The sequence below is a fragment of the Cicer arietinum genome, chromosome 7 (assembly GCF_000331145.2).
Source record: "Cicer arietinum cultivar CDC Frontier isolate Library 1 chromosome 7, Cicar.CDCFrontier_v2.0, whole genome shotgun sequence".
NCBI classification, from domain to species: Eukaryota; Viridiplantae; Streptophyta; class Magnoliopsida; order Fabales; family Fabaceae; genus Cicer; species Cicer arietinum.
Window position 1 is genome coordinate 31,688,517 of NC_021166.2, and position 16,619 is coordinate 31,705,135.

Below are 16,619 nucleotides of genomic sequence, written 5' to 3' on the forward strand. Positions count from 1 at the left end.
AGGGAGGGTGTTAAAGTATAAGAGAATTTTGATTATTACTCTTTTAACTACAATTAGTTAGCTCTCTACTCATATTTAACTCTAGTTAGGACATTGTTAGTGAGTTATAAATTCAATTAGAGTTAGTTTTTTCTTCTCACTCCTTTTGTAGTTTGCTGGTATATATACTTAAATACTCATTGAAATTAGTTAATTGATAATATTATAACATAACAATCATTTTCAAGTCAAAGAAGAGCATTTCTCAATTCATCATCTTCATGAAGTTCTTGTTTCTTCATATATTTATAGAATACGGGAGCATATCAAATGAGATTAGTTTTACAATGGGAGAATTAAATCTTGACCACAACCATACATGAATGATTAAGATTAGAAGAAAAAGTTGTGACTTTTTAAGTGATCATGTTCATCTTAAATAACTCTTAATCATGAACATCCATGTATGGTTGGGCGGTGGTACTTATCCCCTAGGTATTGGGTTCAATTCCCACGGAAGCAAAAACTCATCATTTTCTATAGAGAGGAAAAGGTGAGAAAGTCACGATTAACATTGTCGATAACAGTAAGGGTCGGGCTGTTACATGAAGCACCCATATATAAAATCCAAATAGAATGATTATTATAAATAGAACATGTATTGGAAACACTAGAAATCAAGTAGATTAACCAAGTAATAATTGAAGATAGCTGAAGAAGATTAACCAAGTAATTATAAACTTCCTTTAAAAATAAAGGAGAGTTGTCTTCTTGAATTTAATTGTATGATGGAGTAGACTTGGTTTCAGGAGTAGGAAATAGATTAGCATTATGGTTTTTACTTTAATGGTATCTAGGTGGAAATGGATGTTTGAAGTAGTAAGAACCCAAAGTGTGATTGATTATGGCAATTGGTGCAGAATATTTGAGACTTTGGTTGACCACGTCCAACTTGTTGTGTATTACGATAATTAGTATTTTCAAAATTCACATTGAAAACAGCAGAATCGGGAGGATAAGGATTGGATGCAAGTTCTTGTTGAGAAACCAAAAAATGTACCTTGCTAATGAAGGGTAATTTCTCCACGAGATGAATTTGAGTGCGAATGTTAGAATAATTGTGATTCAATCCTTTGAGGAAGCAAGTGACATATTCTTGATCTTTGAAGCTTCTAACATTGATGCTCAATTTTCATGTTCAAGGAACGGAGCAAGTACACAAAGGTGTTGGACATAAATCTTCGAGTTCATCCCAAAGAATCTTGAAATCAGTAAAGAAAGTTGACCAATTGTGATCTCCTTGTTTAATTGAGTGAAGGTCACAGAGAAGATCGGAAAGACGAAGATGGTTACCTTTGGTGAACCTATCACGCAAATCTAACCATAGATCAAAGGCAGACTCAATGCAAATGGTGTTAAATGAAATATGTTGTGATAAAGTCCTGGTGATCCAATAAATCACCATGTTGTTGGTGAGATCCCAAATATCATGATCGGGATATGAAAGAGAAGGTTGAGGAAGCGAGCCATTCATGAAATGAATCATGTTCTTTGGTGAAAGTGCATGTTTCATTGCTCACCTCCAATTATAGTAGTTTAAATCGTTCAATAGTGTTGGGACCAAAACAACGTCAGGATTTTCATTAGGGTGAAGGTAATAAGGGCTCCGTGGATTCAAAGCAAAGTTATTTTTATTTGTTGGAGTGTTGGTGGATGAAGCTTTGTTAATCAAAATCAGAAGATGAATCATCGTTGTCAATCTCCATGAGAAACAGTATGAGGAATTGAAAGAATTAGGGTTTGGAAAAGCTGAATTTGGAGAAAACGAAAAGAAAAAACGGAAGCATGAAAACCTACTTTAATCTGATATGTGTAATTAAGAAGAAAGTTTATTGAATAACATCTTGATTATTATTATTGGAATTCATTAAAATACAATAGAGTGGGTTTATGTATATAGAACACAAACTGAAAATAAGGTACACTATACATAACTAGCTAAGCTAAAATATAGCTATTTCTTTCTTTTTCCTCTTGTTTTCCCCTTCCTTACGGTTCTTCCCTTCATGGATGAACCCTAGGCTTGATTATCCATCTTCCATTATTCTTTCTTTATCCTCTTTTGTCCTATTCTCCTTCTCTCTTCATTTTTCTCTAATGTTTGACGAAATAGTGTTTATGATGTAGAAAAATGATGCAGAAGAACATGATGAGAGACATACAAGATGAAGGTTTTGTGGTTTTCCTCTTCTCCCTCTTTCTTTCTTCTTTTTTCTTCTTTCTCCTATCCTTTCTCACGTTCAATTCTCCTTCTTTTACTTCCTCTCTTTTGTTTGGTAAAAGAAATAGGTGGATTTTTCTATTGCATGTGTTTTGATTGGTATAGGAATTCAAGTTGATTGGTATTTTTAATATATATTACAACATCGCTTTTAGTTAAAAAACGTTCTTAAAAATGTGCTATAATATTTATATTTTAGTGTAATACCTCTCTAATTCTAACTAATGAAAAGTCTACCTCATTACAATAGTATATCCATGCCACGAAAGCTTATTTAATCAACTATTCCACACAAGTTAAATTCACAATTAATATTTCCTAATCTATCTACTAACCTTAATTTCTAATCATAAATAAATAAAGTTCTTATGAATTAATAAAATATAATCATTTTTAATGAGATATTAAGTCATTACATAGATACAAATTTTAGGAGTATTAGATTAATCCGCTATATAAGTGTTATTGGTAATACATATGTGATTGTCATAAGTAGTTGAAGTCACTTCAATCTCTACATTGAGAATTGTAGACTTTAAGGATTTAAACATTGTCTGTAACAAGACAATCATAATAGTGGCCATTATCAACAATAAACCTTATGGATATGTGTGAGTGATGTAGATAAGATTAATCTCTTATTCATATTAGGAGAATTAATGTTTTGGTGCCATTTGAGTTTATTGTGAATTTGAGGATTTTAACATTTTAATTTAGAAGAAGATAGAAATGGACAAAATACAAAGATGGATGCAAGTTGAAGGTATATTTTAGTGAATGTTTTTTTTTTTTTTTTTTAAAAAAAAGGAAAGTATTATGATTCTTGATTTAAATCGTCGATAAAAGAGTAATATAGAAAAGTTAATTGAATCATATTGATAATAAACATAATTAATTACAACAATGATTACATTAAATTATATAATCACTTAGATAAACCTAAGTAATATAAAATAATTAACTAGTTAATGTAACTAATTAACAAATTTAACCGCCAAAATCTCTAATAGAAGGTGGTGATAAACTTGATCATATTTTAAAAAAATATTAAAAATAATCATATATGATTTGTCACTTTAGCATAAATTTTTTAATAATTATTTCAGCTTTAAAAGATAAAGAAAACCTAAAATGAAAGGAAAAAAGAACAAAGGGAGGATATATTTAACTAATTAAGATATAACACTCCAGGTGTATTTTGCCTTAAAATTACTATTCAGTGTTACCACGTAATTGTTTATACTTTAAGTTTTAGTTTTCTTAATTGTAGTACTAGTGACAATAGTTAATGGTTTATCCTTTAATTTTTTTATCTTTAAAATAAATACACCCCACTCTCACACTATATACACATATTTGGATGTATGAATGTTCACATTTAAATCAATTCAAAAGTTAACTCCAAATTTAGTTTCCATTGAATGTTTTTAAACCTCTTTTCTAAAAAATCATGAGAATCTAAGTTCTATTTTTTTTTCTTTCTCAAATCAATCCAAACTGAACTCGAATGTATATATAATGTTATTACATATTTTGTTTATGGTTAGTGTGAGTTGTTGTATTATTCTATTATTCTTTTGTTTTTCAATATACTTATATTATTTTAGGTCAATTTTTTTTTTGTATTTTAAATGCCTCAGATAATTGATACTAGGATGGCTTAATTATTTTGAATTGAGGATTAAAAGAGTTGAAGCAGTGAAGATGATTGGTGACTAAATCTTAATAAATGTTAAAATACTAACATAATTGATATATGCTAACATATGTCTATTCAAAATAATTAAGTACTATATCTTGAACCCATTTGATTCACAGGTAAATTATATATTGTGAAGATTTATTTTTAGTATTTAAAAAATAGTGATAATTTCAAATTTAGTCCCTATGAAAAATTTATGATAATTTTTAGTTTAAAGAAAATTCAACAGGAATAATTTAATCTTTACCATCTTTATACTTTATTTGGTTGATGAAAAAAAAAAAGAATATTAAAAGAAGAGAAAAGAGATCGAAAATATTTCAAGGAAATTAAAAATAAAAATCTATAAATAATAATAGTCTTCACTAAAAAAAATGGCATCAAGAATTATTAGGTTAGTTATCCAATTATGATTATTTTTAGGTTTTTATGCTGAAACAAAACATAAAATAGCGGTTTTTTGGGCAATCCTTTTTTGACCATAAGTTTTTTTATTTTTAACTCAATTAAAATGTGTTAAATTAATGTGTCAAAAATATCAATTTTTATTTGATAATATTATAAAATAATTTTACATTGTCATTATATATAAGTTAAACTCTAAAAATAAAATAAAAAAAGAAATATACTATTTAAAAAATGACATAAATGTCCTTGAGCAAAAATTAGAAATGGAATAAAAGAAAAGTAACAAAAAATAAGAAAATATAAAGAGAATAAAAATATAATATTTTGTAGTTTATTAAATTGAAACATTTTCTTTGATTGTTATAAAATTTATTTGCAACGACATATTTATTTTTATTCTTTTTATTATATTAAATTTTTAAGAACATTTATATATATCATTTTATAAATAAATTTAATAATTTCTATTATAATTTATTTTCATTTTCTCTTATATTAAACTACTAAATAATCAACTTATTTTCTCTTTGTTTTCACTTCTTTTAACTTTTTTTCTTTCCTCCATCTTTCCCTCATTAACCAAAGAAGGTGTGCAAAGAATGTAGACACTAAGTTTTGTCAGTTTAATTTTCTCAAAGAAAAAAAATTATCTTTATTCTTAAAAATTAAATGGGTTTCACGATTTTTCTTAAAGACTAAAATAGATTTTAATTCTTATGTATAAGAAATGATATTTTCTATCACTTTCGAAAGTACCATTGATAAAGAATATAGCATAAATAAAAAGATTTGAGTATTACAAAAGAAATATAAAAATGAAAATAAAAATATAGAATCAATCAGTTACAAATTATTAGAAAATGATTTTATTGTTCAACAGTTTAGAGAATAATTTTTAAGAATTTTTTGAAAAAGCTGAATCTAAATTTTTTATAGAAGTTGCGCAATTTTTTTCTTCATTTGAAGCGGTTTTTAATTCAACAATTTTGAATTTAACAATTTAAATTTTTTTCTTCATTTAAAGCTATGAATGATATTGAGGTGTTTTATTTTAAGATTTGATTGTTTGTTAGTAATGTGAAGGAAAAATATTATTTTAGATACAAAAGCATAGTAATTAAAAAACAGGAAAGAAGACAAAGAATACATGAGATAAGAAGATAAAGAAGAAATTAGAGAAAAACAAATCTTGGATTTAGGGTTTGAGATGAAGATAAATAATATAATAGGCGATAAACTCAAAAAATGTTTCACATATTATATGTCACATAATAGTTTATATTATAAAATTAACAGAACTAATAATTAACTTAACATCAATAATTAAATTAATAAAAGATAATTTAAATTTTTCACCGAGTAAAATCCAAAATCACGTTGTGTACATTAGAACCAAAGCATTGGTTAACCAAATTCAGAACGAAAAGGCAAACACAAAAACGCGTGGAGACCGCGTTTAAAGCGGCATGGAGTGTATAAAGAGTCAAGGTGATGTCTTGCGGGTCTTGTAATTAAACGTGACTATGGTGGTACTGAAAATTAAAACCGGTTATAACAGGTGATGTAGGTCATGTAGTTTAAGGACAAACTGTCTTTATTATAATAATAATAATAATAATAATAATAATAATAATAATAATAATAATAATAATAATAATAATAATAATAATAATAACAATAATAATAATAATATATTAACTTTTGCAATTGATATGTATTATTCTTTTTATTTTATTTTAGACTTAAATGTAATTTTGATTTCACTATTTTACTAAAAATAAACTTATAGTCCCTTTTTTAAAATCAGTTTTTATCTCCTATTAACTAATTCTTGTGATATTTTGTTGTCCCAATAATTTTTTATTACTATTATTAATGACGTGACATTTAAGTATTATTTCTGATTTAGATAAAAAAAATTATATATTATTATTGTTGTAATTAATTTTATTATTAATTTTATTTATATTTTTAAATATTAAAATATATTTTATCTAAATATTTGAAAATTTTAAATTATTATTGGATAAAATAAATAAATTTGAAATATTTTATTTTAGAAATGATGGGGACAAAAAAATCCTTAAAAATTAGTTAATAAAGAGACTAAAAAAATCATTTTAGAAATAAGGGACTAAATGTTTATTTTTGATAAAATATAATATCAAAAGTGCATTTAAGTCTTTATTTGAGTTGTGTGTGGCTCTTAAGAAATCGGTGAGTTTTGTTGATTTATGATAAAACCAATTTCATTTACTCAAATACTCTTATGAATTGTAATTAGTTGATAAATTTGACAAATTGAAATATAATAAATAAGAATATATTAGTGGAAAAAAAATAATTAAGAATGTATTCGTATCATAAAAAGATAAATAATTTAAGATATATAAAAATAGCAAATTAGACATTTAAAATAAGATGAAGGAAGTATGTAAACACATACATAAAGACAAATTATCACGAAATAGCTTTAAGTGGGTGACGTATTTGAAAACACTTTTATATAGTATTTTATATCGATTTAGTGCATACATTTTTCCTTCAAAATTGAATAAAAGAGTATATTTTTAATTGGTCCAAAGAATTCGTTAATCGGAGTTTCGCTGGTAAAATCTTACTTAATTAGAAATAATTCTTAGAATATTATTAATGGGAGATTAAATCATACAAAATTAGTATAAATAACTCTTAAAATATCGCTATATGAGATTCGACAATAAAATCATAATAATTGTACAAACAGTCTTAAGAGTTCACCGAATCTTAATTATTTACTAAGCAAACATGAACGAAAAATTACACTTAATTAGTTTAAACAAGTCTTAAGATTTAACTAATCATAGATTTAATACTAAAAACTTAATTAATTAATATAAATTAATCATAGTTTTCTAATTAATGATCCAAGTTAACATCATACTTAATTTGTATGAATAAGTCTTAATAATTCACAAATTGAATGTTCAATTGTTAAACTATACTTAATTAATTTAAATAATTCTTATGATTTAACTAATTAGAAATCTAACAGTTAAATGATACTTAATTTATATTAATAAATATTAACAATTCACTAATCGAACATTTAAATCATACCTAACTATTTTTATTAATATTTTTATTAAATAATACCTTAATTATTAATATTGTAATTTGACATATAGCTTGGAGGTCTAATTGAAATATATATGTTTGGGGTCTAAAAGAAATAGAAGTTTTTTTACCAAAAAGAAAATATAAGTATTTTTATTTATGACTTTTTTTTTTTAATGAAATTGTATATGACTTGTTTAGTATGTAACAAGTAACCAATCTTAACCCTTACATTTTTTTCATGAATATATCAATGGTTTGTGTTAATGGGGTCCATCACCAAGAAACAAAAACAAAAAGCAGTGTCAAAGCGAGAGTGATCCTCATCATCATCTTTCACAACACACTTGTCTTTCTTTCTCCTGTTCCTTCCTTTCCTTTCTCTCATATACTTTTCGCCTTCACCTCCTTCATCCCTCTCTTCTTCCCATCCTCTTTAATCTAATTAATTATTACCTCGTCGACCAAAATATATATATATAATAAAAAAAAGTACATCACGTAATTCTACGTGGCTATACTCTCTTAAATTAATCTACATATACTCTCTCAAATTAATCAACTATGACGTCCGGCAGAGAAATCCTCCATAAGATGAAGGTATCAACTTCATCACTCTTTTCTTTTTCTTTTTTATCTCAATTTGATTTGAAACTAAACATTTTTTGTCGGTGTTGATCCTTATTAACCGCTTCTGTGGATTATATATATCACATGTTGCTCAAATTTGTTTTTCACATTAAATTTTATTACTGAAATTTTACTATTGATTATACCCAATCTTCCTAATTCCCTGGATGAAAATTTTCAATAAGCTATGTTACTAAATTGATTGACGATCTATCTTGTTTAGTGGGTGTTATTCATAAATAAGGTTTTGAATAATTGTGGTTATGTCCACTAGCTACAAAATAGTTACGACTACTTGATATTTCCAAATAATGTGGACGATCGCCTTTATAGTTTTTTATAAGGAAGTCGCATTTATAGTTGCACAACATATTTTAGAACAATGATTTTGATAATGTTACATATGTTCTACAGTGAATCAATTCTTGAAAATCGTTTGAAATATTAACAACTATTTATGTTGTTTTTGGTAAGTACAAGTTTACGGTATTAATTACTTGTGCTATTGACGGTGACCCAATTGGTAAAGAAAACAAATATTAGTGCCGATTGGGTGATTGTCAATATATATTCATTATCTATGTTTTTGTCTAATGAACACGGATTGGGTGACTGTCTCGATTGTAAGGGTGTAAGGAGGTAAAAAGACTATGAACTTCTACTTAAAGTTAGCAGTTAACATTGTAGATCGTCGTTGGGGTTTTTCATAAACTTTTTAACATCAATCCACTACATGATGTCTTCATTTTAGAAATACACGGATTTTTGGTTGAGACACAAAACAAGTGCTAGTGAATGAACGATCACATTATAAATATGTTAAATCGGTTAACTACTAAAGATGATGGCAAAGATACCAGTCAGAAAATATCAATTGTTATGTGGCCAGTAGCCTTCAGACATAAATGCTACCCTATGATCACGGGAGAGTGAATCGTGGGTTCAATGCCCATTTTCTTTAACTGTGTCTTATTGATTAGATTAGATGCATATAATGTGTAGAAAGATTCAATTATTATAACCCTTATGAAAGGTGGGTTGCATTTATTATCCTTTGTGCCAGTTGTTAATTTCAGTCAGCTGCTATATCGATCTATCATATTATTAGTATATTATAGATATATTAAAGATGTCAAAAAGAAAGACGGTTCAGACGAGACAAGAAAGATAAGGGGTTGTTTATTTTGTGAAAATATTTTATATTTTTATTTTTATTTTTTAAAAGTATGTGTTAATCTTACTATCTAACAAGGAGATAAGAAGATATATAAGAGACTTTTGATATTATTTTTGCAAATGCATCATCTCTAATTAGCATTTCATCTCATCTCCATCACAATGGTTCATTTATTGAAAGGATGAGATACTGAAAGAAAAATAGTTTAATGGAGGTTGTGACATGAGACATAGTAATACTTTATCAAACTTTAGGACTTCTGACATTGTTTGTTTACAAAAGAATATTTCATACTATAGTCTAACAGTTGTGACATGAGAAAATCCAAGTTCTACTTTTCAAAATTTTTATGTATTTAAGTATGTGATGCATCTAGCTACTTATTTTGAAGCTACACAAAACAGAATATGTTAACAAGTTATCAATGACAAATCTTGTACAAATTCAAAATGGTTAGATAAATTGCAGAAATTTCATTTGTTTGTCATGTTTCAAGTTGAGTATGTTTTCTACAGGAAAAAGTTTTGGGATCATCTGATCCAGACTCAGGGAAAGGGAAGAGCAAGATGTCAAAACATATAACTCATGGCTTTCACTTGGTAAAGGGAAGATCAGATCATGCCATGGAAGACTACGTGGTTGCAGAATTTAAACAAGTTGATGATAATGAGTTGGGTTTATTTGCAATATTTGATGGTCACTCAGGTCACGGTGTACCCGATTACTTGCGGTCTCATTTGTTTGACAATATCATAAAAGAGGTAATCCGGATTACTTAATCTATGATTGGCTTTCTGTGAACTTGCCATGCTAGTTCCAAAACACAAACTGAAAAATTACCATTGTCATTTCAAGTTGAATGAATTTGATACTACTATATGTAATAGCAATTACAATATAATAGAGGTAATGAGGAACAAGTTGAATGAATTTGATACTACTATATGTAATAGCAATTACAATATAATAGAGGTAATGAGGAACAAGTTGAATGAATTTGATACTACTATATGTAATAGCAATTACAATATAATAGAGGTAATGAGGTCATGTTCCGTCAAAAAAAATAAAGTAATGAGGTTATGTATGTGTATCATTGTTATCAGTATCTTACGATACATGCAAGTCATGTTTGAATTCATACAAAACTGAACCTAATTGATACGAAACTCTTGTGTATCTATTTTGAAAATAAATCCCATCTTGAATCTCTGTTTCATTCTAATGAATCATTGCCTAAAATTGGTTAAGTCAGCCACTTCTTTTTATCAACTTTGTATAGTCAGCCACTTTTTTTTGTTATTTGATTTATGACTTGAATATTGAATTCATTTTAGATTAGTAGATGATTTATTGGCTCATAGGTTTGCTATGTCACTTATTTTTACTTGATCTAATATTTTATTGGTAATGTATCTTACAATTCACAATAAGATTCAATTTCCGATTCGGAAAATAGGTATTATGATTTACAATTTGATAACCATGATGTCTATAACTATTGTTTTTCCCCTACTCAACTCTTATTTTTTAATGTAGCCTGATTTCTGGACTGAACCTGCGGATAGTGTGAAGAGAGCATATAGTGCAACTGACTCTACTATTTTAGAGAAATCAGGTGAATTGGGCAGAGGAGGTTCAACTGCAGTTACAGCAATTCTGATCAATTGTAAGAGGCTAATAGTTGCTAATATTGGAGATTCTCGGGCTGTCTTATGTGAGAATGGCGTTGCTAAACAACTTTCCGTGGATCATGAACCAACAATAGAAAGTGATGATATAAAAAACAGAGGTGGTTTTGTATCTAACTTCCCAGGTATAAAAATATCTTGTTTTTCAACAATAGTTTTTTTTTTAAGCCAAAAAGAAAAAGAGTGTAAAAGAATTATATGGTAAATTTGGCATCCCAACTATGTTTGCACCCCAAATCAACCACCTATCATTTGCACCACCCTAAGTTGGAATCATCTTTCATTTAAATAAATTGTCAAGAATAGTTGTATTGATGTACCGGATACCTTTCATATCAATGATATGGCATCATTGAGTGTTGCATTACATCATCCAGTATGATTCGATTGTCATATAATTTGGGTTGAACCTAACTCAACCCTACAAAATCAGCTTGTAGAGTGAGGGATACCTCACACTTAAAAAATTTATTGAGACTTTATCTTATCCAATGTGAGACTGTTAACACACACTCCTCATGTCTAGCACTAATTATTTAGAGCGTGGCCTGCATGGACCAATATCAAGTGGCCCAATGGAGTTTAGATAAACTCTAATACAATTTTAGAATTTGGATTGAGTCTAATAAAACCGGCTAATAGAGTGATGGAGGCCTCTCACTTATAAACTCGTTTTCTTGGCATGATTTAATCCAATGTGAATCTTAACAGTTTTATATTATTTCTAAGTATTTTTGCTTGTTTCTAAGGATACAAATTTCGTTATCAATTCAGGGGATGTTCCACGGGTTGATGGGCAGTTAGCAGTGTCAAGGGCATTTGGCGACAAAAGCCTAAAGATTCACTTGACCTCAGAACCATATGTGACAGTGGAGACGATAGATGATGGTGGAGAGTTTATTATATTAGCCAGTGATGGGTTATGGAAGGTAAATGATTTGATAAAATGGTGAAGCATGATATGATTGATGTGTTTCGTTGTACACACTTTATGGATAGTATTTCTTCCCCCTTGCCAAAATCATACATCTTTGGTTGGTTGCACACATGCATACTTTTATATATATTCATTCACATCTGTTATTATTAGGTCATGTCAAATCAAGAAGCAGTTGATGCTATCAAAGATATCAAGGATGCTCGGTCCGCAGCAAAACATCTTACTGAAGAAGCGCTTAACAGGAGAAGCTCAGATGACATCTCTTGTGTTGTTGTGAGGTTTCAGTGATTGCAAAATTCACATGCTAGATTTTGTGTGATCTACAAACTTTAATGTAAATATGGATAAATGTTGATATCCATGAGTGTTATTAACTTTTTATTATGCTCAAGCATAAGTGTGTGATGTTTTTTTACCTGCTTTCAACCAAATGAACTTGGATAGTATGTTTTATTGATGTAACAATGCATGAAAGATTTGGTTTTGGATTGTTAGTGCCAGAGTATTTTGTATGAATGCAAGGAAGTTTGAGAAGAATAATACATCTGCCAATTATTGTCTAGTTGCTTAAATTTTAGAACATGTGTAGGGGAATTGGTAAAAGTTACTACAATTTGTTGCACTTATTTAAAAACTTCCTAAATGAAGCTGTGAATGACCCTTTGCAACATCCCTTGGTCAAAAGGATAGAGGGTCGCTTGGAAGATCGCAGAGAAATTACAACTATTTCTTCTAATAATGTTATTTATGTTGGTTTGGTTTTTCAAAGTTTTATTCATAAACATTTTTGTCTATATAAATTTGGTATAAATTTGGAACAAATCGTATTTTGATTAATATTTTTAACTTGTTTCATTGCCGTTTTATAGCTTTGTCAATAATAATAAAATAAGTTTCTATTTTTTTTCTAATCTTAACTATTTGTTATTTGATCAATGATTATTTTTCTTTTTTTCTTTATAAAATTACTCACATGTGGTATGTTTCCTATATATATATATTTTTGGAGTAAAGTTTAAATAAGTTGAATTTAGATCCTTATCACGGTTAGAGGTTAGAGAAATTTTCAAGATTTAAGTATATATATTATTTATCTATCAAATTTTTTACGTCCACAACGATAAGAAGTTAAAAATAAATGAAATAGATAAGTAAATTTAACCAAAAGAAACAATAGCTTTTTATTCTATTATTACAGGGTTACAGCATTCAAGGGTACTTACTTGTGATAAAGGCAAACAGAAACAAAAGGCACTCACTCACTACTAAGTGAACATAGAGCTTCTCCATGGCCTTTGGATTTTGGACATTTGGTGGTGAACATAAAATACAAATGGTTCTTTATTATATGCCTTGGCCTGTAAGAAAGCAGAAGGTGACAGAAGAGAGGGAGCTAGCTGACTGAACTCAACACTTTATAGCTTCACCTAATATTAAAAGACTTATATCCAGAACTCCCTGCTGGTAAGTTCATCTGAATCCTGCACTGTGCTTCCTTAGGTTGATTTTGCCCTTTGCTGTGGCTGCATCCTTCATTGGCAGCTTCTGGATTGGTTTTCCGGCGCCGTTCATTGTGTCCAGCCAACCGCCTGCGGCAGCTTCTTTTAGATTCATCAAACTCTACCAAGTCATGGAACCTGCACAACACCACTCTATTGAACTACCAAAAATAATTGTTGTGATTTGAGAGTGATCAATGCATAACATATTTTTTATACTGTATTGTTTTTAGGAAACCACTGCAGTTAGGGGCTTTGCCACCCTAGTGGCTTTACAGAGTATCTCCACAAACTTCAATCATTTGACCAGTTATGTGATTAACTAATCTCTGCTTGAGTTCTTAGGTCGCAACTTAAAGCTCTTTGCCTCTCTTTAAGAGTGTGTTATGTAGGGACTAGACCTTTGACTGATCCTTTTTTTAAGTACAAATGAACAAAAAAATAAATTATAGGAAAACAAGACCAACTCTACAAACTACAATAGAAAATGGCAAAAGACAAGAGAAATGAATGAGTGTAACAGAAAATGGTGTAAATTGGAGATTGAAGACCTGCTACATTGTTGACAAAACCTCTGCCTCAGTCCTGCAACCACCACGACAGGTGCCTTGGAATGAAACTCACACACTTTATGGCGGCGATGATATCGCTTTGCATCGGTCAAATCAGCTCCACACCTTTCAGCTTGGCAGGAAGGTGGAGAAACACCTCCACCACCACCTGATCCTCCTCCTCTTCTCCCAAGACCAACCCCTTTCTTCTTCTCTTCTTCAGTTACACTAGCATCACCAATACAATCCTCATCTTCTACTTCATTTTCCACTTCTTCTTCCACTGTGTTGTTCCTTCTCACCTTCTCCATCATCAATGTTCTCTTCCTCTCAATACTCCTACCCTCCATTGTGTTGTGAGAGTAAGCTAGCCTTTTGGGAGCAATCAAGTGAAAGAGGGAGTTTATATGAAGCACAAAGGCAAAAAGAAGGTGCAAAGTGAGTATGGACCACAACCTTCATTTTTTTTAATTGTTTTCATTTATTAGTAGTACTTGTATAGCATATGGGAATAGCATTAAGTTGTGTATTGAAGATGTATTAGACGCATCACTTCAGTAATAAAATTTTGTTACTTCAATGGATAAAGTTTACATATGTTTGAAAACGGTTGTAAAATGATCGTTAGTATTATATTAATTAATGATTATTTCTCGTTACCAAATTTATTTTATAAAAAGTAAGGTGTTGAAGGTGGGCTTTGTCTTTAATAATAATAAGCTAATAATGGAATGTTTAAATTCCAATTGTTGTAGTAAAGAGAGAAGAGTGGGTATACTATTGATGAATATTGATAGGGATAGTGGTGGTGTCAGATAAAATAAATCCAAGCGCGTCACAAATAAACGCTTAACTATTGGTAATCAAGGAATTACTAATGAGGAGAAAAGGATTTTGGTTTTTGTTTTTTCCTTGTTATTTTGTTCTTGTTTTGGTTTCTGATACCACGCATATATATAATGGACCCATATCACATGCATAGCCAACTTTTGCATTCAATCCTTGCCTCTCTGATTCTCAGATAAAATAGACTCTAGTAATTTAGAGTTTGTTTTGGAAGTAAATTAAGTCTAACTAATTATATCATCAACTACTTGCTCCCAAGTCCCAACAATTGGTTCCTGTTTTAGTTAATTGTGGTATGTATGAATAATTGGTTTGATATAGATGCATAGGGAGAGAAGCACTACTGGTCCACTGCATTTTAAATCTCAACCCTGCAAAGTACTCATAGCACTGGACAAAGCTAGATTCTAGACAATTGAGTTGAGAAAGACAAATCAATTTTTTTCATATGGAAGCCTAAACAACTAGGGAACACAAGGAAGAAACATCACCACTTTAACATAAATGAACAGTAGTCCACTGTTACCTTGTTATTTCCTACTTTGGCTTTTCATCTTCCACTTTGCCTTTCTTATATTTTGTTTTCTTACAATAATAAATTTTTTAGGGTAAATGAATGAAAATGGCAATCTATACCACACATGAAAGAAATTTATATATATTTACCTTTAAGAAACTATCAATGAGGATTTCAAATCTACAACATGTTAAATACTAACTTTTGTTTATCTATTATGGCTTTTTGGCTGATCAATAATTAATCATGTGTATATATAGGTGTGATGTGATTAGAGAGTTAAATTGCATGGTGATTATTAATTAATTAACGTTGTGATGGAATATTTTTTGGGGTATAAAATGATGTCATGTTGCAATAGTACTACTATGGCCACAACACATGGAGCTGACATCACCTGGCACATTAGTACTTACTACCCATGATTTCACAAGATGCCATCGTACTCAGTACTCGATGCCAGTTTTCACCATGGACGGTATCTAGATATAGCGGACAAAAAACAAACGCTTCAACCTTGTCTATGTATAATGATTATTAGATATACTAGTTACTAACACCTAATATATGTTCAGTTTTTTTTTTGTTTTTAAGAAAATTATGAAAAAAAACAAACTTACACACAATTCGAAATTCTGAATTTAAACCTAAAACATAATATTTAACTTAATAATATTAATATTGTTGGATTTTGATCCTTTGATTCCTAATTTTGACATAATTCACAATTCAACAATATTCATACTTAATATGATAAATCTAATATTTCAATTGAGCAAAATTTCAGGAACACCAATTCAATCCTACACACTTGGATCAAATAGCTTGGAACACAAGAAATCAACAAAAGTTGAATTCTGAATATGTAAATCGATTGGGAAATCGATTTCATAACAAGGGTGTAAGGAATCTTAAGTGTTTGTGAATGTGCAATCGATTAGGCAATCGATTAGCTTAATTAAAATGAAAAACTGCACAAGTCAGTAGCCTCTGATTTGGAGAGTAATCGATTGGTAAATCGATTGAACATTTCACAAATCAAACCTGATGGTAACACATCGATTGGTAAATCGATTGGATGAGTCACAGTGGCACTCCAGTGCTGAGGAAATCGATTGGCAAATCGATTGACAAAGTATCATTTGAAAAATAACCTCACCTGTGACAAATACAATCGATTGGACAATCTATTGTTAACACTTTAATTTTGATAAAGTTTGGTTGCAATCGATTGGCAAATCGATTGAACTAAACACCAGGTAAAAACTTTTCAGGAACATGACACCAAAGCGATTGACAAGT

At 29.2% G+C, this 16,619-nt stretch overlaps 3 protein-coding genes across 3 annotated transcripts; 1 reads left to right on the forward strand and 2 right to left on the reverse strand.

The window, feature by feature from the left end:
* Positions 1–1,177: 1,177 nt before the first annotated feature.
* On the reverse strand, positions 1,178–1,552 carry LOC140918743 (uncharacterized). The gene has a single exon (XM_073363538.1). The coding sequence runs from the start codon at positions 1,550–1,552 to the stop codon at positions 1,178–1,180; it is 375 nt and encodes a 124-aa protein (XP_073219639.1).
* Positions 1,553–7,741: 6,189 nt separating this feature from the next.
* On the forward strand, positions 7,742–12,466 carry LOC101497012 (probable protein phosphatase 2C 39). Its single transcript, XM_004509974.4, has 5 exons — positions 7,742–8,066; positions 9,789–10,034; positions 10,813–11,089; positions 11,739–11,893; positions 12,055–12,466. Exons 1-5 carry the CDS (start codon positions 8,031–8,033, stop codon positions 12,190–12,192), a joined length of 852 nt encoding a protein of 283 aa, XP_004510031.1. The 5' UTR covers positions 7,742–8,030; the 3' UTR covers positions 12,193–12,466.
* Positions 12,467–13,060: 594 nt separating this feature from the next.
* On the reverse strand, positions 13,061–14,427 carry LOC101497340 (squamosa promoter-binding-like protein 5). The gene is made up of 2 exons (XM_004509975.4): positions 13,955–14,427; positions 13,061–13,541 (listed from the first exon to the last, which is right to left on the reverse strand). Exons 1-2 carry the CDS (start codon positions 14,302–14,304, stop codon positions 13,328–13,330), a joined length of 564 nt encoding a protein of 187 aa, XP_004510032.1. The 5' UTR covers positions 14,305–14,427; the 3' UTR covers positions 13,061–13,327.
* Positions 14,428–16,619: the final 2,192 nt, after the last annotated feature.